Source organism: Perna viridis, chromosome 10, assembly GCF_037379345.1.
Source record: "Perna viridis isolate PV_CMFRI_1.1 ecotype Kerala chromosome 10, ASM3737934v1, whole genome shotgun sequence".
NCBI classification, from domain to species: Eukaryota; Metazoa; Mollusca; class Bivalvia; order Mytilida; family Mytilidae; genus Perna; species Perna viridis.
In genome coordinates this window covers 4,402,568-4,428,100 of record NC_142454.1, presented here as the reverse complement: position 1 = coordinate 4,428,100, position 25,533 = coordinate 4,402,568, and the positions used below count along the sequence as shown (strand labels likewise).

Here is a 25,533-nt window from a genome sequence, read left to right as displayed (position 1 = left end):
TATATTTTTATATAGCCTAGCTGGCCAAGTGGTCTAGGGCGCTGGACTTTTCGCAGGCGGTGTTGCCATAGATGTCACAGCGGTGCGAGTTCGAGTCCCGCGGAGGGAACGACAAAAAAATTTGCATCGCAAATTCCACGGTTCCAACATCGCTGGGACTTTTTCAGACCCTTCTAAAAGTTTACATTATCTTCCCTGTATCAATATGATCCGATGAAGCTGGAATTTGTTCAGGCGGTGCTGCCATAGATGTCACAGCGGTACGAGTTGGAGTCCCTTTATCCTTCTATATATAGAGATAGCACGTTCGAAGACTGAACCAACGCACCTTAACAATGAAATTGGTCTATATTTAGTTGGATCTGATTACGACCGTTTTTGGAAGAGTTAATACATTAACAGATTTCCAAGTAGTTGGATATCCACCAAACTTTCATCACGTTTATTGGAGGATAAAATCTAAAGGTTTTCTTTTAGGTACATGTTTCATCTTTATTAGATCTATCTACAGGAGACGGTGACCAAATGAATATGTGAGATTTTAGAGGCTGGAATAAAAGTTGAAAAAAAAAATCTTTAAATCATATATTGAAGGCATGATATTATCACTCCTTATTTTACGACTAATCAACCCGGACGTGAACCTACTTATCATTCTTCGAAATCCTGTAGATTGGTATATATATATATAGCTTTCCGTTTTCGTGTGCAGATTGCTATCTTGTAGAATGAAAAGAAAGTCAAGGGAGCATGGATTCAAACGATATTTAAAAATAAATCGAAGGATCATGACTAGACAAGGAAATAAGACAGGCTACAAAGAACATCAAAAAACGAAATGACCAAAATAATCGCACATAGAAACAAAAGTAAACTGACATTGACCCCAAGGGGACTTATACCCTCCGCAGCCGATTGAGCCCTGTAATTTGGGGGCAAATGTGGACATACGATTCATATTGGACACAATTTTTAATAGGTATAGACTAAGCACTTTTTATACACAATTTTGCTGCCATTCTATAACACCCAACTCCAAAGAGCAATCAGTTGTTGACAACACAATAACAGAATATGAATGCAAATTTACTTTAAACATGAATTCCTGGAATAAGCACACATCTCTATGGTAATCTAACACTCCATAGCGTTTCATTACAATCATGCAAGTCGTTGCGTGGGAGTTGAGGACGACGCATTAAACCAAATATTGTTGAAAAATGCCTTAGTCCATCAGCCATGCATCATTTCTACAATTTTGTCCAAACTCAAATATCTGGCAGTATGCACATCTTTATGTGGTTATATTGCATCCCAAAAAGATTCATAACAATGCCGCAAGCTGCTTACAAAAATAGTTGCGGATAGACAGACAGGGTGAAACCTAATTACCCCCCAAACTTTGTTTTGCGGGGGTATAATAAATACTAGGAGCATGGATCAGATGGAACTGAAGGTAAGCGTCCTCTGCTTTTTAGGAGTTTTGTTGTTATCATTCATTTTTGAATGACTAGCATTACATAATTATGATATCTGAACAATAATAGAAAATGTCAAGAAATCTTTATTTCAATATTGAAAAATTTCTTTAAATGCACCATACAGTATTATATCAGAACATTCTATAAATGCATTGTAAATCCTTCCATTTCTAATCTCCTTCCATTTTGAATCTAACAAGAAATGTAATCAATTAAATGTTACCATCATAACTATGGCAATGAATCTTTAAAGGTAGGGCTATGTAATCAAGGATCGAGGGGGAACTATCACTATTATCAATTATTGGTCAAATTTAGGAAATTCATGCCAAATTCCTACATACGTATATGATAATCGTCGTTACCGATGATCAAACCCAAGACCGCTTGCCAACTAGTCAGTGACAAATCCATTAGGATATAAAATGTATCCCGTAGCCAATTAGCTGACTATTTATATCGACTACCGACATTTCTACAACGCACGTAGGCCGTTCTATCACATTTTCCCCACACCACGATTTAAGGTCAAAAGCTTTATTAACCCCGGATGGTTTTTAATTTGGTGCCACATTAAGGGTAATAACAACATTACCGAACTGATGGTCAAAAGAAATAGTCAAAAAGAAAGTCCGTATAATAATATAGTCATCCTCAGTACCAAAGGGCAAATGTTCCGGTCTATTGCATCCAACCCATTTAATAACTGTTTTATTACCTAATTTGTCTATGAGATATAATAAAGAATGGAAATGGGGAATGTGTCAAAGAGACAACCATTCGACCAGGAATAGGAAATTGACCGCTCCATGTTTACGAATTGGCAGACGAGAGTCACGTCTACGATTTTACACACGAGTTTTTTTTTGTGTAAATTCCAATTCAATGAAGCGCTTAAAGCAAGTTCAACCAATCAAAAGGCTTAGATAAAGGTCACTATAGGGTCATTGCAATCGTGCAATAGTACATCGACAGTGCAATAGATCGCCCTGTCCTGAATAAATTTTGAAAACAGAGAAAAATATGTGTATATTTAATAAACAAGATAAAACCTTATAATTAGGTAATAAATGGTAATATCAGGGTTGGAAGTTGGAACCCACCGCAATGGTCCGGACTTGGTACATGTAACGGGAGAACATTTGCTCACCATACACATTGATACCGTCCCCACTACCGATTACCGAACAAAAGACTATGTGATGGTGACAAACCGATTCGGCTGAAGATTTATTCCTGTAGTTCAATTTTATTACAATGAAGGTAGGCCATCATATAATATACTGAATGAATGAGAGGTTTGAAATCAGGTTTTGAAAAGTTGGCGTCAGATCGACCATTGAGAATTAAAACGGTTTTTTGTACTTAATTGTAATGAATAATTTAGAAAAAGCTTAATGCTTTAGTATATTTCTGATTTTTTTTACGAGATTCTCCGGATCAGAATTCTTAAAAAATCTATGATATTCTAAAATAACCTCGTTTTCTCTTATTACCAATAATCTAGGAATAATTAAATAGTTCCACTTGATGTAAGAGTAATCAAGGGAAACAAGGTTATAAATGTTGAAACAATACCATTTAGAGCTTTATGTGAAATGTCTATATTTCATAATTGTCATAGTCCAATAGTTTCAAATGGGAAATTTCTTTTTTTTTCGTTGTTAGTTAATAATGCAATTTCAGTGTTGAGAGATAATCGTACATGAATTTATATTAAACAGTCCCCTTTCCGATTGTTTCTTCTTGAATCAAGCTGCTCTAACCTTTAAAGCCTTTGACATTAATGTGAACAAATCTATTAGCATTCTACATGACTGCATTAATATGAACACTCTCCGGAAATGTCTTTAAGAATAGAATAATCATATTAAATAGGACCATAATGTATTAAATTGTTTAATGATAATTTGACATCTGTAAAAGGAAATCAGGGAACATCAAAAGCATATGCATATCAAAACCCAAGAATTGAATCGCTATTACACTCGAAGTGGTGATGTGTATTTAAAGTACTGCATAAGAAAATTACAACATTAAAGTAATTTGAAAATTTTGTTTTGTCCACGAACCCCATCGGAAAAAAATGGAACATTATCCGTCTCAAATATTTGACTTTCTTGACGTTGTTAAGTGTTGAACTAATCACAACCGAGTGTAACTCGACTAACCCATAATCTATCAACACCGACAAACTACCTTAAAAGTTACATAAAAATTGGTAATATAATCGTGAGCATGCCCATGTTTTAAGGTTACAATCCCATTCGTCGTTCAGACGAATTGAATTGTTTTGATTCGTCTGTTATATTGTCACTGAGGATACTTGGGCATAAGCAGCTTCACTGCATCGTTCATTGGCCGTTGTCGTTATCATAATTTTATTTTATGTTTTGGCATGCGTGTCGCATGTTCTGTATTAAGTGAAAATGTTGGATTTACGTTTTTTAACTCTTTCAGAGAATTTAAGCAAAGATGTAAAATCATGAAATTCTTAATAAAGACAGACTCCGTTTATCAAAGACAACATCTAAAGGCGTAATGTTGAAAAATACAAGAACACACTTGAAAATCTGTACAAACCATTCAATCAAGAACTAGCTCGGATGTTAAAAGGTGAAAGATACTTGCGGAATACATAGTAAATGAACGTCAATAAAAACGAATTAGTTATTGGGCATGTTAAATACAAGATAATTTTTGTATGTTAATTTTTGTAACACAAATGAAGTGTTCATGGAGAGGAGTAACAGTGTAATAAATATCCGCAAGCCTCAATAATGGGATATTGCAGATAAATCAAAATCGAAGTACATGTCCAGATGGCATAAAAAATTGTTCACTTCACGTCAAAGACGGACAAAAGATAAAAGGAATTCCACGACACGGTAAATAAATCTAGTCTAACACCATGAAAACCCTGTTCATGAGGACGACCATAAAACTTGTGTAGTGATGACTTTAATCTTGTAGTGACATAACCCTATTCCAGATGCCCAAGTCCAGCACTGCAAAAAAAAAAAAAACCTATAGTTTCGGCAACCTATGAGCTATGATATAAAAACTCCATTTACAGGTGCTGAAGGAATGTTGCCACAGACGACAAGAAAGTCCACGGTACGACGCGAGTAGTCATCACGTTTGTCTTATAGATAAGTCATGAGTTTTCCCTTTCCACCGACACAAGGCCACAGGAGCCCTGACAATGTGAGGATGTCGATATATAAGAATGAATCAAGATGTGAGGCTGATTTCATAGTGTCTGTAGTCACCTTTAGCCCAAGATTTTGGGGTATATTTATGCTATGTATGAGTATCTTAAATCTAGGACTTCTTAAAGACGAAACGAAGATCAAGAAATTTTATGTTCGTCATCATGAAAGAGTAGTCAAGGGTATCAAGGTTATAGCTGTAAGCAAAGAGTAATCAAGGGAACCAAGGTTATAGCTGTAAAAAGTCAAGTCCTGGGTAGACAAACGAGGGAAGGAAAACTATGACCCGTTGAATAAATCAGTTTTCATGGTGCAGATGGATACACCATAACGATCCACGAGTTCTTGATAACGACCATAAAACGCCTGTAGTGATGACTTCAATCTTGTAGCAACATAACCCTGTTCCAGAAGCCTATGTATTAGAATTCTAGCCCGATACAAAAAGTCTGTGTAGTTTCGACAAGCTCTGGCATAACGCATGAGTTGTGATATAAACACTCCATACGCAGGTGCTGAAGGGATGTTGCCACAGATGGAAGGGAAGTTGACAATTTTGAATGAAAAGTCATCACGTTTGTCGTAAAGTTTGGTCAATAGTTTTCCTTTAACATCGATTTTTAAGTGTAGGTCAAGATATTAGGCTGACTTCACAGTATCTGTAGTATCCTTTATCTCAAGTTCTTTGTGGTAGATGCCATGTACCAAATCCCCATTACTAGGATTGTTTAACGATAATACGTCATCTACATTTGTATATAGAGGAAAGTGAGATCAAAGGATCTAACCAAACGTTGTTCCTTCGATCTGTTTGACAATTTCTGTCAGTTGGGAGTGTGATGGGGTGATTTGTATCCTGAATACATCTAGTAGTTTCTCTCAAATATTTATACAGGTTTATACTTTTTTATCAACTAAAATAAATTAACAGTAATATGCTACTAAGTAAGTACAAATATGCATGCCAGAATAATTTCTACAGTTGAAGAAAGAATGAATAATTATCATAAGTTAAAGGCTTTGTTCCAATGAAAATTAAAATAAAATTGACACCAGTTTAAATATAATTAATGTCATTGCTATGATAACTTACATCAATGATAATGACACTATCTAAGAAAATTGAGATAAGCCTTTGTTTCTTCTCCACTCTTCTTGTTTGTTGCTTTTACCTCGATTTCTGTACCACCAAATGTAAGCTGAACAGAAACTTTTCTCTTTAAGCCTCCAGTTGTGTCATGCATGTCAACATTAAGCTCACCTAAATAACTACAGGAGGGTTGGTCAGTATATTTAGGGTCTCTTTCAGTTGAAGTATAAACTGACACTGACATTCCTGTTTGGTCAGAATAACAAGGATTGTACACCTGTTCCTCGATTTCTTCGTTAATGTTTACCTGTTGTCCGATTTCAACGTGTTTGCTAAAGCAGTCTCTACATTTAGGTGTTCCTTCGGCCACGAATTTTTTGCTTGGTGGATGCACACCTTCTTTAAATGTTCTGGACACTTTAACCCCATATGTAAATTTGCAGACACGCGTTGATATAATTCTAGGATCGTACCCATACTGCACCGCACCTTTAAGAACTGCTAACCCCGATTCTTGTGGGACAATTATGTTTTTTCCTGGAAACCCCTTCTCAATAGCATCACGAAGCATTAGAGACTCGGAAAACCCTCCGACCATCAATATAGTATTAGTCCCTCGGACCTTGGTTTCATCAAATATCCCCTTTAAATGGTCGACAATGTGGTTACACGCCAAATCGAAGAAGCTTCTAGCTATCTCGGGGTTAACCCTCATTTTATCTCCAACCCATTTAATTTTCGAGGATGATATAGAAGACCTAAAGTCAGTCCCCTTTTCTTGTTCGAAAATTTCGCTGAGTGATATAGGAACTTTAAAGGTAACTTTTGCTGTTCCGTCCGGTTGAATGGTTCTTTTCTTTATTTCAAATTCCCTACAAAGATCCAAATGTCCTGCTTTGTCATCATCTCGGAACTTATAAACTGCTCTTGTACCGGCAAGTTCCATTAAGTATTCTTCAAATGCACGATCGACAGTGGTTCCGCCCCAGTCGCCACCGTTTGCCATGTACAGCTGTTTGATTGAACCATCAGTTTGGACTTCTTGTACTGTGATATCCACTGTTCCACCTAAAAATATACAAATTAATGAAAGATTTATCCAATATATGTATGCGATAACCAGACCGACAATTTCACGTTTCCACTACCGACCTGAACATTTTTCAGCACATCATTTTGTTCAGTTTTGTTATGATAGCAACGTTTTTAACATGGCCATCCGATATATATCTCCTAAGAAAATGCTTCGCAGAACACAAGCTGACATCACCGCAGCGGTAAAACTCCGAAAAATTGGGGCACATATGGATACATCATTCAAGCTTGATACAGCTTTGAATTTTAATTGCAAATAAGAATTTGTTTAAAATGAAGGTAGTCCATTTTTGGCCCAAATGGCACATTTCAGACTGTAGTGGTATGGCACCTTAAAATATAATATCAAAGAGATTAATCCACTTACGCTCAACTTGTTTTTTTTTTTAAAGAAATCAGACATGAAATACTTGTTTCTATCAAAAATTTGTATTTTTGTAAAATAGTTTTATTTAAAATGTATGTAACGTACAGCATGTGTAGTATACAATATTATTTTTGTACTTAATAAGTTTATCGCAAAATGTAAATCTATGCATCATTGATGTTTCTGGAATGTGCCTCTGGTAGGGGGACTGTATTTTCACTCATTTGTCGACCATGGGGTAAATCCATCAAAAACTTTCAACTACCGGAAAAACACCCCATCAATTTTCAGACCGGGTGCCCCTCCCTCCCCCACAAGTCGGGCTTTTTGTGAAATAATATCACAGAGATATGCATCATGGAGTTGTATGATTAATTATATACAAGATGTCCTTTCCCCTCTAATTCCAAAAGGATAGATGTCTTTATCGTCAAATCTAATACCAACTCGAAGTTCCTTTCTATTGTTTGGTTAGGTTTAGTCCAAATTTCCCCTGACCCTGCAACCCTCCTCTTTTTTATTTGGATATTGATATGTCGGGTTGGGGTCAGAACGATGTGCCATACAAAAAGTTGGAGATTTAGCGATACCGCGGAGTATAGCCCTTCAACCGCTTGTAACGACTTTCAAGTTGAAATTGTGCATGTCACACCTACCTAGTTCGATTCCGGAATCATTTTCCTGTATGCTGATACCAAATTTGCTACAAAAATTACATTTATAATTGAAGTTTCGATAATTTTCCTCAAGAGACCCTGTTTTGTTGACATTTTGAATCGTAATAGAGAGTAGGTGGAGCTTGTTACTTTTGGAACGGAAGGGTAGCGGGCACGTAATTTTTCAGCGGAATTTTGAAATATTCTGTTAGATTCCGGTTTTAAAAATCGTTTCTGCTCCGAGGAGGAGGGTTGCAGGGTCAGAGGAAATTTGGACTAGGTTAGGTTATGGTAAAGTGACCAATTAATATTCGAGTTATCAATACGAAATCGAGCACGAAACCCAAGCGATCGACACCAGTGCTAAACCATTCTAAGATAGCAATTTTTGCGGTCGAATAAGAATCTTCAGTTATTGTATAACACTAGCAAACCAGATCATATTAACAAAATAAATAATACGCATCGGGTTAATTGTAAATAACGGTAAATGTGTTTTATCAAGAATTTTAATATGGCAATTCCATTTATTTTCCTGTATCTAGCAACTGTATATAGAAAAGGGTTCGAATCGTTACGCAAAAGGAAAAACTCGTATGTACTAGGCGAAATAAAGCGAAAAAATGACCGAGTACTTCCGACCGATAATAGTCAAATTAAATACCGGATACGAGCCTCTATTTCATATTCGGATATGCCGATCAAATAAAAATAGTTTACTTACATTTTTTACATTTATGTATTTACATTCGATCTACCGATCCTAAATTGTGAAGCACTTTACAAGAAAATACGCTGTTTTCAAACCTTATGTAAACATAATTTTAGCAATATACTGTATCAAAGAATTGAATGGTACATTTTTCTAAGTTTCTTCGGCGTGTAAAGGCGTTGACCGTAGCAGAAAGCGATTTGTGTCCGAAATGTGCGACTGGTCGACTATTCCGTCTGTATCAAAGCCCCGGATGTGGCCAAACCCTTTCGGTTACTTAATTTTATTTTTATTGTGATATTGTCTGCTGTTTTGTAGCCACGCCATAACAAATAACCACCGAGTTCATGTAGACGTTTATTCGCGGTATCGTCAGAACGTGAAAATACGCGGAATTCGGAGAGATTGGCACTGTGGTATGCTTTTAATGCAATGTTTAGAATGACAGCTATTGGAAGAAAGATATTAGTAACAATCAGTGTGAAGGTCAATAGACATGTTGCCGTCTTTTACACGAGTACATGTAGCTGTATCCAGAAATGTAATTTTTGTATTGGAAATTTTAGTGGTGAATTAAATTTAATAGAATTTAATATACATAATGATTTTCAGTTATTTTTTTAAACCGTAACTGCAGACTAATATTCATTACCTTATAATGCAAATATATATTCGCCATTTCAAAGCTTGAAGTTCAAGATTAAAAGTTCTAATCTCTACTTTTTATATGGAAGTGTGGGTAGTTCTTGATATGTACATGTAGTAGAGATATGATTTAAATGTGAATGGCATCATATACACTAATTCTTAAAGCAGCTTTCTAAATGAGTTATATAATTATTGTATATATAATATAATAGTGTTTTAGTAAATGTAATATTGTTTTTTTTTATTTATTTATTTTTGAATATGCATTTACCTCCAGCATCAAGAATGAGATATTTTGTCCCAGGCGCGAACGCCCCAAGAGCCGATTTTCCACCAGAAGCCATACGCTCTACAGGTAAATGCTTACAATAAATACTGGCTGCTTCGGGCTCTAACGCCAAAATCAACTGACTGCCTGGAATACCTCCCTACAATAGTATAATGCAGTTTTCACCTACTCCTAAAACATTTCAGCATGTAATCTAAATATAAAGAGAATGGATATGGTATGTTAAAAAGACAACAATCCTACCGGGATGGAAATTGTCAGCTCAGGGCCACCCATTGGTCGTAAATGAAGGAGAGGAAATCCCCATACCACCGGACAGGCTGCAGCTGAATGCCGAACAACTGAAAGGGGGATATATTAAAACACAAAAGCATGTTACAAAAGTCCATAAAAACTAAAACTAGAAAGAAATGAAAAGACGAATAAAAATGAAAGTGAAAATAAAGAATATACATGAATGTAGAAACTAAGCAATCACCGAAAACAAGACATTTGACCTTATGTTTTATAGCAGACAAAAGAATGCTGCATTTTGGCCTGGTCTCCGGGCATACTACATATTCTTTGTTTGTTTGTTGGGGTTTTACGTCCGAGCAGCAATATTTCAGCTATATTCAGACGATGAACATGAAATTGATGATAAAATGAACATGAAATGATGATGAAATGATGATGAAATGAAAAAGGGATGGGACACAAGGACAATGGGGTCGACAAATTTTGATTGCCACTGGAAATAGGGAGAGGTGGGTAAGGTCGGGCAATTTAGCCTCCTGTGGCGGAGCCCTATGGTTCCTACTCCGGGAGAATACCACAGTAGGGTTCTTTAACGTGCGAGAAACGTGGCATCTTTCCCAACACGGTGCACCACTATGGTTGGCGGTCAGGTTTTCCGTATTATAGCCTGACAACCCCAGCATGTAACACGCCAGGGGTACCCCATTCCACCACCTGGGGCACACAACCCAGTTGCTCTGTGGGCAGAACGCCCTAGCCTCCGGCTAGGTTTCTGAGCACTATTTAGTCGCCTTTTACGACAAGCTTAGCGCTGCTGCAGGCCTATTCTTTTAACACCCGGACCTGCACGGGGCTACTACATATTCATCGTAATTGGTGGAATTCATATGCTACATCAGATTTCAGTTTTAAAATTGCTCTAGCACAATAGTATCCTTTTTATGACCCATATTTACTCTTGATTTCTTCATCAAAGCAGATTTCACGAAGATGCTGGTAGTTCTAATACACACTGCTAATGCTGCTAGTTACCTCAAGTAAGTTTTTTTTTGTTTTTTTTTTTTTTTTTTGTAAATACGATTTCATATATAAAGACCAAAATCACGAAATATAAGCAACGCAATGTTTTGGGTAGTAAAATTTCAAAACAAGTGAACAAGTGTACGAGTTTTTGAAAATTCATATACATTGTAGATTACAGAAATTTAATCTTTGGGGATTTTTCAAAATATTAAAAAAGCAAACAAAGCTTTGTCTATTATCTTTTCATCCGGAAATAAATCAAAACAAAATCCGTTTATACCAATATTATGATGAATTTATGATGCTATCAAGTAGTTTGTCCAAAAGGTGATGAGGTCAGTACTATACCTTCACGGCTGATTCCCTCATAAATTGTTTGGCAGGATCAGACCAGATGGCTGGAACTGTAAGAACCCACGTGATCTCGGACTTCTTCAATGGAATATCACGCTTTTCAATCTGCTGCATCAAATGACTCCTAAGGTAGTTGATACTTTCTGATATGATCTTTATAGCTGGTAAACTTTTCCCTTGGTCATCCTCTATAGGAAGGTCTCGCGGTATTTCCTATACAATAGAGCATGAAAAGACCATAAAGTTATTATTAGGTACAATTCAAATGTAAAAATGTCCCATGCAAGTCCAGGTGTCAAAAGAATAGGCCTGCCGCAGCGCTAACCTTGTTAACCCTGCTGTGGTATTCGAGAGAAGTAAGAACCTTTGGGCTCCGCCACAGGATGCTAAATTGCCCGACCCTACCCATCTCTCCCTTTTTCTAGTGGTAGTCGAAATTTGTCGATCCTATTATCCTTGTGTCCCATCCCTTTTTTCATTCCATCATCATCATCATCATTTCACGTTCCTTTTATGTCCTGCTCATCGCCTGAAATATTGTTGCTCGGGCGTTAAACCTCAATCAATCAATCAATCAATCAATCAAATGTAAAAAAGAGTGTACTGCATCTTAAAAATTGTAGATAAGAGTGCACAAAACAGAAATACAAAATCTAACTTTAATCTGTAAAATGTGTCATTTGTCTTATTTCATAGACAGTTTATAGATCTATAGTACAGTTGGCTTGAAAGTGTTTGTCTTCAAGCAAACTTACAGTCACAAAGCACATTAGGCCATTTTTTCTGCCTTTTTTCCACCAATGTATATACTTCAATAAAGCCTTATCCAGTTTTCCCTCACTAGATAGCAGTTTTTAAAGTTATAAAGGCAACACACAGAACTCATTGTGTCACATTTGTCATCTGTGAACCTAAGAATTTCACATATCAAGATCTGGGAAATCAAAATGGTTCTAAATGTTCGAATTTCTTCTCTGGACCACGTACATCATATGTACCACGTTTGGTCAATATCAAATTGTAGGGTGTTGATTTCTAAGCCCCGGTGGTGACCAAATTCTGAACATATAAAGTCCATAGGAGTTCTTATTTCTACTAGGCCAAACAAAAAAGTGATTTATTTTACCCTACCCACCATATTTTTCAGCTATAGTGTACCTAAAGGTTTTTTTTGGTCATCATTTTTCAAACGTATTGTTGAGGGAAAATCCCTACATACATATTTTTCCCAAAAGAAAGCACATATAAAGATCGCTAAAACGTACAAACTATATGACCTATCGGTACTTCGATTACGGGAAATAAGCACTGAGAATATAAAACTTAAAGATACTTCTGAGTCATAAATAGTCAGGTAAACTTACAAAAAATGCTGGGGCGAGATTTAACCATTGGACAGGCATGAAGAATTTCCGAGATTCCAGAGGCAGGCATCTGTATGCACAATGCGCATTGATTCATTTGGAAGAGTCTGATGCTGTTATACAAAACCAATGGCCAAACTTCCATTTTACTTACATGACTTTTGTACAGTTGCATCTTAAACCTCCGGAAGTAGTACCAGTCACGGTGTTCCTCTGCCTCTGCAAGCTGTGTGTACTTGTCTTCTGCCTCGTTCCCAAATGAGTGGAAATCTCCATGTTTGTCGAAGAGCACACAAGTAGGAGTCTTTAGGGAAAGCCCGGCTGCTGATCCCAATGTCCATGTATAGCCGGATATTTTTAGGGGGTCATCTTTATAATCAGCTTTAAAGGCAAACGCATATCCACTAAAGGTTGTCCCAAAGTCAATAGCAGCAACCAACATGGGATCGGACTTGGTTTCAAAAGCCATTGGAATTATTATTATTTTCTTACAAACCTAAAAGAGCAAGAAAAATCAACCTATTCACTAAATAAAATGATTCATTTAATTTATATTATATAGACCTATATGACGCTGAGTAAAACTCTGGGAATCTTTTAATAAAAGACATATATTATAAGTTATATTTCGACGTTTCAAAATACAAACAATGTGGCTTCCACAAACATTTTTCGTGTATTCCGAACAAAGTAAGTATATAACAAACCAAATGTTCCCGAACATATGGTTCTTTATACGAAGGCAAACAGAATATTCTAGTTAAAATTCTTCAATACAGCATCTGTGCCTTAGCTATCTGATTACTGAACTGCCCAATAAAGTTTGTAAAACTTGTACCCTGAAGACATGTATTCATGACAACCTAACGGATTATATGGCAGCTTAAATTTTAGTGCATAATTATAACTTGTTTGTAATTTAGTAGTCTCTGTAACATTTGTATGTTAAAACTAAATTTAAACTTACGAGTATGCTTCTGAGCAAGGAGTTAAGTAGCTGTCTTTGTAAGAATTATGCAAAATCTGAAAAATGTGATACACCCTAAAAAAGGCTACATATTTTTATTTTTGTAATTAAGTTGTTTTATGGGTCTGTACTATGAAATGTGTAATTATACATTCAAATCTGCCTGCTCTTAGGAGATAATCAACATTGAAAATCCAGTAGATCCTATTGTATTTGAGCGTCATTTACAGAGTTATCTCCCTTCATTTTGAAATCTACAGTGCATTCTATACAATTTTTATCTCCAAAGAGCACGGGTTATATGAAAAACCACATGTTAATTTCTGTTTACTATGACATTTCAAACAAAATATCAAAAATAAAAATATGTAGGCTTTTTACCCATGAATCACATTTTGCATGATCCTTAGCTGGAGTGCTACTTAAATACCTTGTTCAGAGTTAAGAGTCAATTTATTTTATTTACAAACAGCATAATTGCAAATTCATTATTCTGAAATGTCAGAAGCACGTACAGTCTGTGAGACTGAAAAAGAATTGATAGCAATTTCTGGGGGACTTAATTAGATATTATTTACCTTGTTTAACTTTTCCCGAGGTCAGATATCTGAGCTTGAAGCCCCTAAGACCCTTCTAAAATTTATCTTTTGGACTTCCGGTCCATTATATCTGGCGTAAATTTTATTGCGAGGTTATTCAAATGTTAGTTGAGGTTGTTCTTAAAGGCGTTCACGGACTTGCTTTCCACTACAGTATTAGGCAAATTGTTCCATGTATCCACTATTTGTTGTGAGAAACTGTATTTACGTGTTTGCATTTTGTTGGGTTAAATTTTAATAGCCAGTCATTGGACCATTGCACCGGTCTATCAATATCCCTTTGTAAAGTTTGACCTTCTTCAGCATTGTTAACTACTGCATACAATTTCATGTCGTCTGCGAAAGGTTTTGCAATATTTTTGCTACTATATAGTACATCTGGTAGGTCATTTATATAGATGGAAAACAGGATTGGGCCCAGAACACTTCCATGAGGTATACCGCTGGTGACTTGTGACCATTCTAAGTGGCTTCCATTTAGGACTACTTTTTGTTTTCTGTTTGATAAAAAATTATCCACCCTAGTAGATTCCCAGTGATACCATAACTTCCTAACTTATTTATGAGCTGTTTAGGAGGCACTGTGTCAAATGTCTTTTGAAAATCCAAATAAATTGTATCTATTGCATGTGAGCTGTCTAGTTTTTCTGTCCATTCATGATCATCAAGTACCTTAATTAATTGGGTAGTGCATGACCTGCCCTTCCTACAGCCATGTTGATGGTCAGTAAAGATATTGTTACTCTCCATGTATTCCATTAGTTCGTATCTCACAAATTTTTCCATGGTTTTCAGGCGCGTAACTGCCGTTAGGCAAAAAAACTTTTGCATGCACTTAATTTTGTCAATTTTTTTTTTGGAGATAAAATACATCCAGTAGAGGCATAAATGATGCTCTAAAACGCTATCTCCGCGGAACTTCGGGGGGGGGGGGGGCTTAGCCCCCCTGGCCCCCTACCAGGGCTCCGCCCGGGACCCCCTGCCGTAATTTTGCCTACACTTCAATTTGGCCTCAGCTACGCGCCTGGTTTTACAGATTACAGGAGGGGGCAAACTTATTGGACGGTAGTTTGATACTGTAGTTTTAGAGACCTTTTTGTGGATAGGTGACACATTAGCCATTCTCCAACTTGTGGGTATTTTCAGTTTCTTGACTTGGCAAATATTAGATTGAGGGGTTCTGCTAGACTCTTAACTATCTCTTTTAGATATTATTTTAAGGATTTTAAAAGATATCTTTAAAACTAATTATTTAGATTTTGATACATGTACTGTTCGAATCTAAAACAAGTTCACACTTTACTGCAAAATTAGAACTTTTCTTGTGAACTGTCAGAATACTTAGCTAGCTTTTCAATAGGTTGTTGCCCCGTGCAGGTCCGGGTGTTAAAAGAATAGGCCTGCAGCAGCGCTAAGCTTCACTCCATCATCATTTCATGTTCATTTTATCATCAATTTCATGTTCATCGTCTGAATATAGCTGAAATATTGCTGCTCGAACGTTAAACCCCAACAAACAAACAAACAATATGTTGTTTATCTGTATTTTATTGATTAATATTGTAGTCGCTAATCCATATTCATATAGTTTGCTTTGTCGCCTCCAAGCGAGGCAAAAACAATGCCTCAGCGAACGTTAAAATCCCATTATAAACCAATAAATCCATTTTTTTGGTCCAAGATTTACTTTAAAAAATTGCTTCTCATCAATATATATTTGGGTATGTCAGGGACTAGTCCCAAAGTATGGTTATCTAAGGCTTAGACTTACATAAATTTGGGTACGGACAGCACACCCCGACATAAAATAATAGAGTTACACCCTCCTACTTGGAACCTACATTGCCCAAAACACTTTCATTTTCGTAAAATCTACTTTCGGTTTCCGTAAGTATTCAAAAAATGACACTCATAATTACGTCCTTTAGAAGTTGATAAATAACACAAAATACTGATTTTAGAACAGAAACTTACCAAAAACACCCCTTTTATTGATCACTCCAAAATGTCAGAGACCCTTTTATCTCTTGGAATGCCAAACACTTAAAGTCACGTGATAGAAGAACGGTGTACATCATTTACCTTCCTGGTTGGTGTGGCGACGAATATACATAACAGTGATATTGTTTCCTTCAGTTCTCCGGTTTTGTAGGTAAGGTGACAAAATTGTATCACAGTAGATACAACAATGATTAGAATCACCCAGAAGCCATCTTAAGATAACTGATTATATGGTAAACCGATGTCGAAAGTGGACAGCGAGCATATATGACATCAATTCAAAATGAAAGTATTAATCCATTTGGGATTCGACACTGGAAATAGTTTTGACCACCACTGATTATTTATAGTACAACTAACAATTTTAAACTAGAACAGTTGATTGGTGCGGATGCATTGCATACACGTATAGTTTTTGTTTGTTACTTTATGCCTATGGACATATATGCATTACTTCGAGTGTCAGCGTACCAACAATCCTTGTGATTAGAAATAACTTTAAAAAATCCGTTTAAATAACCTAGCTAGAACCCCTGTGATTAGACCTAGCCTCTGTCCGTAAACATCTTCCCAGTTTTTCTCTCTCTCTTTTCTTCTTTTCTCTATGTTTAATACGGCACTGCAAAACATTTATAAATAAATGCTCCAGTGGGCTGACATTTTTTTATCCCGTTGGGGTTGTTATCTCTTGGACATACATATGTATATATATACAGCATACCTATTCTTTTTATATTTGCATGTGTTTTCGTTCAACGTGTGAAATCAATCACAAAAACAAGAAACATAACAACATTCATGTACAGCGCATGCTGATGATTACTTCAGCTAATTTGTGTACATCTGAAAACACAGAATTGAAGCATAGTTGTTATATTTTTGTATCAGACAAAATTTTAAAATTAAACAAGTAAAACACTTATATTTAGTCTCCCCAGACGTTTTTACTCCACTGTACTTAATCCCTTTCTATTTATAACTTTGTGATCCCCAAAAAAGCATGTCTGAATGCTCTGAAATTTTCCCCTCTGTTCGTCTTCAAACTTGCTTAGGTAGTTTGTCATAAAATCATGGAACAGTCCTGACCAATGAACTTTCCTTTTTTCAATGAGGATCTAAAGAAGAAAGATGCATTTAATTTGTTTTTGTTATTAAATCAACTTTTTCTACAATCTTAAATTTCCATTATCCTCATCTCAAGCCCTAAACAATCTTAGAAATACAGATATTTCGGAAAAAATTCTTACATAGTATTAACAAATTACTTATCATAGATATCTTGATATTGACTAAGCATACAAATGTAGTTTAATTTTGTATATATTAGGAACATTGACTGCAAATTCATTGCAATTTAACTGAATTGATGCAACATCAAATTCAATCTGCTAAAATGTTAAATAAAACATTTCTACAACTTGTCTTTGTACAGTAAATTCAGTGAGTATGGAACTTCTCTAGGGTGATCAAATTCACTTGTCAGCAGTATTTAATTGACACTCATTTGTTGGAGGTCTGTGTAGTGTGAGTAAAAAAACAAATATATGCAGTATGTACATTCATCAACCTATGCAGAAAAACTATAAAATACTAGGCAACAGGCTGGCCTCAAGCAAACAAAAAGTGATATGAAATAAAACGAAAACTGATGTTAGGTAATTGAAAACCCATACAACCACCATACTATACATGTATATACAACAAATTTATAATTGTAAGGAATTTAAGGCTTTATTGAAAAGGTTTCTAATCAAATAATGTCTAATTTGTATCTGTTCTGTGAATATACCTGATTTTTTTCCATTGAAGGTACATTCGTAAATGTCTTTAGTATTTGGTGTATAAGTACATTTTATAATTTGAGAATTACTTGTGTACATGTAGCATGGTTGTTGTGTACTTCAATGTGGAAGCACCAAATAATGTGTTTATTATTTTGCAATCAGTGTACAATGTGTCACATGTAATACTGTCATGTGTATTGATTTCAAGTAGTACTAAATAATAAATCCATTTTTTTTTCAAAATCTTAAATGAGTATAATTTTAGAGCTTACAGCCTTGAAGTTTCTTTACAGCTAATATTAAACTGTTGAAGTGTACTACCTAATACTTACTAATATATACATTTTGAATTGTGTTTTAAATTAAGATTCTTAAATCTATGTACTTTCAGTTCATTTTCATTCAATAATGGCTTGTGGGGAGACTATTTCTGAATCATTGATGGTGGCAGCAATAGATTTTGGCACTACATTCTCAGGGTATGCATTTGCTATTCGGAATGACTATAAAGTAGATCCTACAAGAGTGAGTGGTAGTGTTTGGCAAACCGGATCACAGCCAGGGCTATCCCTGAAAACACCTACTTGCATCTTGTTCAATCCAGATCATTCCTTTGTTGCTTTTGGAGGAGAGGCTGAGGACAAATACACAGAAATAGCAAATGAAGATGAACAATATGACACAAATGAACTTACCAGATGGTTTTTCTTCCGAAGGTTTAAGATGCAATTATATGACAAACAGGTAAAATGTATTCTTATATATAACTCCAATGTTACTGCATGTAAAATTGCTGTAGAATTTATATGCCTATTTCTTTCAGTTTTTATATGTCTGTCTAAGACGGGACATATTATGGTATACCATTGTCTATCTGTTCGTTGTCCACACTTTGGACAATAACTCAGAAACTCTTTCACCAACTTTTATGAAACTTTGATGTAAGTTCCCTTTCAATTTTTATAAATTTCAGATTTTTCATTTCTGTGTTATGAATTTTTTTACTTAAAAAAAGGGGATTTTCAAGTTTTCGCACAATAACTCAAAAACACTTTCGCCTACTTTTATGTAACTTAGGTGAATTTTTCATATCTATTGACGTAAGCTCCATTTTGATTTTTATAAATTTCAGATTTATCGTTTCTGTGTTATGAATTTTTATACTTAAAAAAAGAGGGATTTTCAGGTTTTCGCACAATTACGGTACTCAAAAACACTTTCACAAACTTTTATGAAACTTTGGTGAATTGTTCATATCTATTGAAGTAAGCTCCCTTCTGATTTGTATAAATGTCAAATTTTATGTTTCCATGTTATGAAGTTTTACTCTTTAAGAAAAGGCAGAAACGGCCAAGGAAATTTTATTCGTTGAAAAATCATTGAAAAAGGACCATTTGTTATGGTGATCAACTAATAAATATAAAAATTACTTGGTTACCTTGTCAGTAAAGTGTGTTTTGAACAAGACGGAAATGTATGGGTGAAAAATCATGTAGTCAAATTTGAGGTAGCCTTGACAGTGCCAAATTTTTTGTACATTTTTTATTTTCTTTTTTTGGGGAGGGTATTTGACAGGACTCATAGTATTTCTAGTTGATCATATACATTCATTAAAAGCATAAGGACAAATTAAAAGGGCAACAGGTTTACCATGCGCTTAAAGCGCAGCTATTTATTATGTTCTGTTGTCTTCTGAGTTGACAACCAAAGTGGAATAAGAATATAGTTGATTACTGTATATGACCAATTTGTATTTTATTGGGTTGTTCATATACCTTAGGAGCAAACTGGCAAATTCTTCCTTGCAGACACTTACTGCTGCGATATGACAATATTGAGTTACCTTACCCTGTAGTAACGTGTACATTTTATCTCTGGGCAGACTTGAGAATGGTGTTTACTGTAAAAACGTCATTTTACAGGATATCAGGCGAGATTTACTCTTGGAAGGCGAGAATGGAAACTGTATGCCTGCTTTAAGAGTGTTCTCAGAGAGTATTAAGTTTCTCCGAAACCATTTAGAAGAACATCTAAGGAACAAACCAGATGGGATGATCAGGGCAGATGAAGTTGACTGGGTATTGACAGTACCTGCTATATGGTCAGACCCAGCCAAGAAATTTATGAGGGAAGCAGCAAATATGGTGAGACTTAAGCTTCACTTAGTGACAACATTTCACACAGATTTCTATTTTTCTTCTTTTTTGAGAATTATTTTTAGTGCAAACCAGTCTACATAAGAAACAGTATAAATCACACATAATTTTGTAATAAATGTTCAGAAATACGAAATAGCAATTATGTATAAATATAGCAGATTTCGGTATGCTGGTATTGAACTGTTACACTTTCCTCTTTTGTCTATCCTGGACTTGACTTTTTATGAGCAACTCGGCGATGTTTCTAGAAAAGCATAGGATACTTACCCTACCGGTGCTGAGTGACCTGGTTCATGCTCCCAGTTTTTAGTGGAGCCCGAGTTGTTCATTTACTTTTGTTACTTTGTTTGTAATATTTTGGTTATTTTATGTCCTTTGGTGTGTCTATTTTCCATTTCTGGTCTTTGGATTACATTCTTTTGATTTCCTCTAGAATCTTGGTTCAATTGATTACTCTTACAACAAAACAACTATTGTTACAATATACAACAATGTATCAAATACAGTATTTAATACATCACATAAATTGGCTACATGTACTTGTTCATATTGTTAGAAATACTCATGGTCTTTTATTACTCTGACATATACAATGTATCATTCCATGACCCTAATCTCTATATGATGCTAAATGTTAATTAATTTAAAGTAACCATTTGATGAAAGGATATCTTTACCATTTGTAATTGTATTGTAATTTCCAAACTGCAAACTACATTATACATAAAATATTGTTACTCAACATTCTTGAAGAAGGCACATTCAGGTAATTGTCATAGTATATAAACAGGGAGGAATTCCAAACAGCCGCCTTATTCTGGCTTTGGAACCGGAAGCGGCTTCAATATACTGCAAAAACTTACCAGTTGACAGAACTGTCAGTTCTAGTGGAAAATCTACCTTGGACGCTTTCGCCCCAGGGACCCAATACCTTATTTTAGATGCTGGTGGTATGTAGAAATATTTCGAAAAAGTTACTCTTTCAAGGGCACAACTTTTCATGATCAAGTCAAATTTGAAAATTTATTTGTAAAGGAAAGAAGTTACTTTTTCTAATGACTGAAAATAAAAACAAAACATGTATATATTATATGTAGTTTAAGGCCCTATTCTGTTCATTATTTATATGTCAGTTGGCATTTTAGAGTATATTGAAGAGATGTGTAGAAGGACATTACAATGATAACACGTGTATTTGTAAATTGAAGTGGACATTTGAGTGCAAAAACATATTAATAAAATGAATTCAGTGCATGATAATCTTTCGAAATATTAACACTTTTTGTATAGGGCTGTGAACAAAATATCAGTGTTAGATAAAGATTTCTTTATCTTGATTGCTTCTGTAAAAATATAATTTGATATAAACAAGGCATAAGTGCAAAAATAACTATGTATAATGAATTTCAATACCATGGTTAATACATGTATTCTAGTCCCACCGAGACTACTAAATTATTTGTCATAGTTGGACTAAAGAATGGTGGAAATAGAATATTACAGGCTAAAATATCCTTTTTGTTCTCCTATGTCCTCTCAGTGCTTTCAAGAGGCTCACAACAACTTTCTAGGAAAAGCTGTGACTTTCTTCATACTAAAATTAAATTTCAGATAGTTTTTAATTATTAAGACAATTGTACCCACAGGTATACATTTAATTTACAAGGAAGAATTATAATTACTGACACAGTTACACATAGGCATAATTGGTAAAACCACATTTCACATCAAATGACTTTGGATTTGGAGTACATGTTCAGCCTATACAAAGCATAATATAAAAAAAATGATTAATTTCCTTAGGTGGAACTATTGATATAACCGTCCAGGAAATCAAGGAAGACGGAGACATAAAACAGATCTATATGGCAAACGGTGGTGACTGGGGTGGCACCAAAGTTGACAGAGCATTCGATGAATTCATGGAAGATATCGTTGGTCAAGAGACTATGGACCATTTCAGGAACACAGATCGGGCTGAATATCTCACTCTCTGTAGAGAGTTTGAGGTGAAAAAGCGTGGTATACGTCCAGACAGTACTGCCAAAATAACCTTAAGGATACCACTTACACTTGGGGACAAGTTTCGTGAAGTTAAGGGTGAGTCACTGAAAGACTCTTTTAAATCAAATAAGAATATGTCGTGGGTAGGTGACAAACTTCGTGTTGATCCGACTACCGCTCAAAAATTTTATGATACTACCTGTAGTGAAATTGTACGTCACTTGAGTGGAATTTTCCAACAAGCTCCTGTGAGAGACACAGAAATTATTCTGATGGTAGGTGGATTTTCTGAATCTGCAATGCTACAGGAGGCTATAAAAACTTCATTCCCAGATAAAACTGTGATCATTCCTGAGGAAGCAGGATTAGCTGTCTTAAAAGGTGCCGTTCAGTTCGGATATAATCCTAAGGTAATAAACCCTAGGATCAGCCGTTTCACGTACGGTATAGCCACAAACAAACGGTTCCGTCCTCACACAGATCCAGAAGACAAGAAACAGATTGTCAACGAAATTATGTATTGTCGTGATCGTTTTGGAAAACATGTTGAGAGGGGACAGCCAATAGAGGTGGGCGAGATCACGGATCAAAGGACGTATAATCCATTGAAAAACAATCAAAGGAAGGTGGTGCTCCCACTATACGCATCTCCCTCTGTTGACCCAGAGTATATAGATGAGGAAGGTTGTAGTTATGTAGGTGAGGTGGAGATTGACATGCCAGATATCACTGGCGGTAGTGAAAGGGAAGTAATCGTTGGTATGATTTTTGGAGAGACTGAGATAAATGTTGAAGCAGTTTTGAAATCGACGGGTGATAAAGTTAAATCGCGCTTCAATTTCCTTCGATAGAAACGTTAAAGTTCTGATGTCATGTAACATTTAACAGTAAAATATCTAGTGATAACTACTGCTTGTGATAGTTCTTTTACAGAAAAAAATATCACAGATTACATACAGTTGTACTATCATGGCATTATACTGTTTTGCTATTTATATTTTGTTTTGCATAACTTCAGCATGCATAATTGGTGCCAAAGCTACTGTAAATGGATGGCACCCAACAAAGAGGGATTGGATCACCTATTTTGTAAAATGTTACAGAAATATTATTTGATATCCATCAAAATTGTCTTAATGTCACCTTTCATAAATTTGCTTTTATATGTACATTTATGTAGATATAGCTATTTTTGTGAAAAGTAAAAATAGTTTTTATTCATGTTTTATCAGAAAATTGGTTACAGAAGAGAAATGTAAAAAAGAAATGAATACTTTGAAAGCTAAGCCTAGTTGAAGTAGAAATTGTACAAAAATGAAGATTTTTAAGCCCAGAAAAACAGTGACCCTGTTATTACATGTAGGAATTGATATATCATATAAAGATTTGTTTTTCCATCTGTTTGTTTTTCTCAATCTGATTTATGTTAATGTTGAAAATACACTCGTCATAATTAATTGAAAAGATAAAAAAAACCATAATGTTTAATTCCTGTGCCCAAATGTGTTGTCTTTTGGCCAAATACATAAAGCACTGATATATCTCTTTATGAATTTGCGTCATGTATTAAATGTAAAATTGCTCTGAATTTTGTATACCTTATTAAGGTTGACCAATTATTTCGTTAGAATAAGTACAGACCTAGAGCTAATTCATTATATAAACATACAATGATTAAAAAAAGTATATTGTTCAATTGATAATAATAGATGCATTTGTATGTTAAAATTTACTAATACATGTATTGTTATATTCCCAGTTTATTAGGAGGTATATAGTGATCATGGTGTCCACACCTTTTTTGTTACAGTTTTCTTTTATTTACCACACACACTTAAAATAAGCTTTATATCTAAGTATGCCATATTGTGGAATTCAATTTTAGACTGAAGCAACATCAACTTCCTTTTAGATGATTCTGTTTATGTTACAGGGGTGGAGAGCAGGAGTATTCTTAAGTGAGTTTATTTCACATTTTTTCTTGTTTTTAATAGAAGGATGATATCATTTTGTTGTATATTTTTCTTTCTTTTAATGACAACAATCGAATGAAACACAGAAAATAAATAAAAGTCATACATTATTAGCTCACCTTGCCTGAAGGCCCATGCCAGCTACTCCAATCACTTGGCCACCATTGTCTTTTAACTTATTTTCAAACATATTATTCTCTGAAGCTACTTGACATATTTTTATGAAAGTTGGCATGAATGTTCATTAGGTTAATTGAACAAAATTTGAGTTTAGATTTTTGTAGGACTGCAATTATTGCAGTTGTATGTTATGATGCTGTCGTTGTTAAAATTTTTGTTTCTGTGCAATAATGTAAGCTGTAGTGAAGCAAATGTCATGAAATTTTGATATATTGATACTTGCTGCTAGAGGAAGCTGGCTATTGAATATGGGGGTCACTGACCATACTGTTAACTCTACAAAAGGGGGTCAAATGCATGTTGATCTAAAATTTATATAAAAGGTTTATTTCTCATTTAATTTTGAAAATTCTTTTTTTTTATTTGTTTCTTACAAAATACTGTGTTGAGAATACTTACAGTATGATTGTAGCAGATTTAAAATAACATTTAGCATTGTCAGTCTGTAGAGACCAAAGTGGGGCAACACCTTAAAAATCAACCTTTTAAATTTTGATTTATGAAACTTTTTTTATTGGATTTCTTATGAAAATCCCAGACTTTCAATCCAATTTCAGATATCATTTGGTTTTTGAGTTATAAGGGGCTAAAAGGGCTGCACTCCGAAAAATTTTTGTTTCTAAACTTTTTGGTCCAACTATTCTTCTTTGCTTTAAAAGCTCTACAAAAGTATCAATTGGGTTGATGTTGAAGGATGACTTCTTAATTGTTGTTGCCCTTTAAAGAGGAAAAATAACGCTTTTGCCTTTTTGATGCCCCGCTACACTGAACGGCTAGGTATTATGTAATATCTTAGTTCTTAAAGTGTCATGTCCATCCATCTGTCCATCACCCAACAGTTTTCAAATGGTAACTTCAGAACAGATCAATGAATTGTTCCAGAACTATGTGCAGTTGCTAAGTACCATAGCACACAGTTTGAGTTTAGTTTTCAGCCAAGTCCAAAATGTTGTTTTCAAGTTAGTCAATTTTGAATGCTTTGACAACCCCTTTTTTCATCATTACATGGCAGGGTATCACTTAATGTTCCATTAATGCCCTATTTTTATACGATAGCAAAACATATCTTGAGTCAAATAGTGGTATCCCTTTGTCGTTGGCAGCTGCAGTGTATGCTTTGTCATCGTCGATGGTGTCTTAACTTTCATCTATTTACGAAAACTTGAGTAAAACTCTTTTTGAAATTAACATATTGTGCCGAGGGAAAATTTTGGTCTGATTTTGAAATTTAATTTATTTGATTCTTCACAAAATTCCTGCATCACATTTAGCTTATTTGATTCCTCACAAAATTCCAGCATATAATTTTCAATCAGATTTCAGATATCTTTTAAGGGG

At 35.0% G+C, this 25,533-nt stretch overlaps 2 protein-coding genes across 4 annotated transcripts; one reads left to right on the top strand and one right to left on the bottom strand.

Annotated features, from left to right (window-relative positions):
- Positions 1-1,546: 1,546 nt before the first annotated feature.
- LOC148604217 (heat shock 70 kDa protein 12B-like) lies at positions 1,547-16,200 on the bottom strand. Of its 3 annotated transcripts, XM_088547646.1 has the most exons (6): positions 16,069-16,138; positions 13,496-13,551; positions 12,683-13,024; positions 11,159-11,377; positions 9,533-9,689; positions 1,547-6,851 (listed from the first exon to the last, which is right to left on the bottom strand). In XM_088547646.1, the coding sequence occupies exons 3-6, from the start codon at positions 12,995-12,997 to the stop codon at positions 5,803-5,805; spliced, it is 1,740 nt and encodes a 579-aa protein (XP_088403772.1). In that variant the 5' UTR covers positions 12,998-13,024; positions 13,496-13,551; positions 16,069-16,138; the 3' UTR covers positions 1,547-5,802. The 3 variants fall into 3 exon arrangements, with proteins under 3 accessions (XP_088403772.1, XP_088403771.1, XP_088403769.1); XM_088547645.1 differs by lacking the exon at positions 13,496-13,551 and having other exon boundaries at positions 16,069-16,200; XM_088547643.1 differs by lacking the exons at positions 13,496-13,551; positions 16,069-16,138 and adding an exon at positions 15,866-15,976.
- On the top strand, positions 16,114-24,125 carry LOC148604216 (heat shock 70 kDa protein 12B-like). Its single transcript, XM_088547647.1, has 5 exons — positions 16,114-16,246; positions 18,271-18,623; positions 19,802-20,023; positions 20,829-20,988; positions 21,842-24,125. The coding sequence occupies exons 2-5, from the start codon at positions 18,288-18,290 to the stop codon at positions 22,891-22,893; spliced, it is 1,770 nt and encodes a 589-aa protein (XP_088403773.1). The 5' UTR covers positions 16,114-16,246; positions 18,271-18,287; the 3' UTR covers positions 22,894-24,125.
- The last annotated feature ends 1,408 nt before the right edge of the window (positions 24,126-25,533 follow it).